The sequence below is a fragment of the Gaeumannomyces tritici genome (assembly GCF_000145635.1).
Source record: "Gaeumannomyces tritici R3-111a-1 unplaced genomic scaffold supercont2.316, whole genome shotgun sequence".
In the NCBI taxonomy this organism is placed as follows: Eukaryota; Fungi; Ascomycota; class Sordariomycetes; order Magnaporthales; family Magnaporthaceae; genus Gaeumannomyces; species Gaeumannomyces tritici.
In genome coordinates, this window is record NW_008804860.1 from 1 (window position 1) to 475 (window position 475).

The following is a 475-nucleotide window of genomic DNA, read 5'->3' on the forward strand; positions in this document are numbered from 1 at the left end:
GAAAATTGGAGGTGCATGCCTGTCCCGAATGAGTGCTGTACGCAGGAAAATTTTGCCGTCCCGTGTCTGTTCTGGTACAAACATTTTGCCATGCTGGAGGCCCAGTTGCTGGGCGGCGTTTTCTTCTCGGATGAGGTCAGCAAGGTCGGCACCTTGCGGAATGTCTAGCTCGGTCCATGCCACCGCTGCAATCGTTGGCTGGATCCTTTCTGGAGGGATCAGGGCTATAGTACGCTCCTCCAGCTCCCGGGCTTTAACTGTTGGCAGCTCTGTTGTTTTGCGGGACAGTGCGTCCGCGCCGATGTTCTGTTGTCCTGGCCGGTAGGTGAAGGTGATATCGAAGTTCGACAAGAAGTCTGCCTACCGGACTTGCCGAGTTGAAAGGACCTTCTTCTGCGAGTTAAAGGCTAGGGCCTGGTGGTTTGTGACGACGAAAAACTTCATTCCAAGGAGTTCGGGATAATAATGCTTTAAT

The 475-nt window shown here is 53.1% G+C and overlaps 1 protein-coding gene across 1 annotated transcript; it reads left to right on the forward strand.

Moving 5' to 3' along the window:
• Positions 1-15: 15 nt before the first annotated feature.
• Positions 16-168, forward strand: GGTG_14370 (hypothetical protein; the record flags this gene model as incomplete). Its single annotated transcript, XM_009232297.1, has 1 exon — positions 16-168. One exon carries the CDS (start codon positions 16-18, stop codon positions 166-168), a length of 153 nt encoding a protein of 50 aa, XP_009230561.1.
• Positions 169-475: the final 307 nt, after the last annotated feature.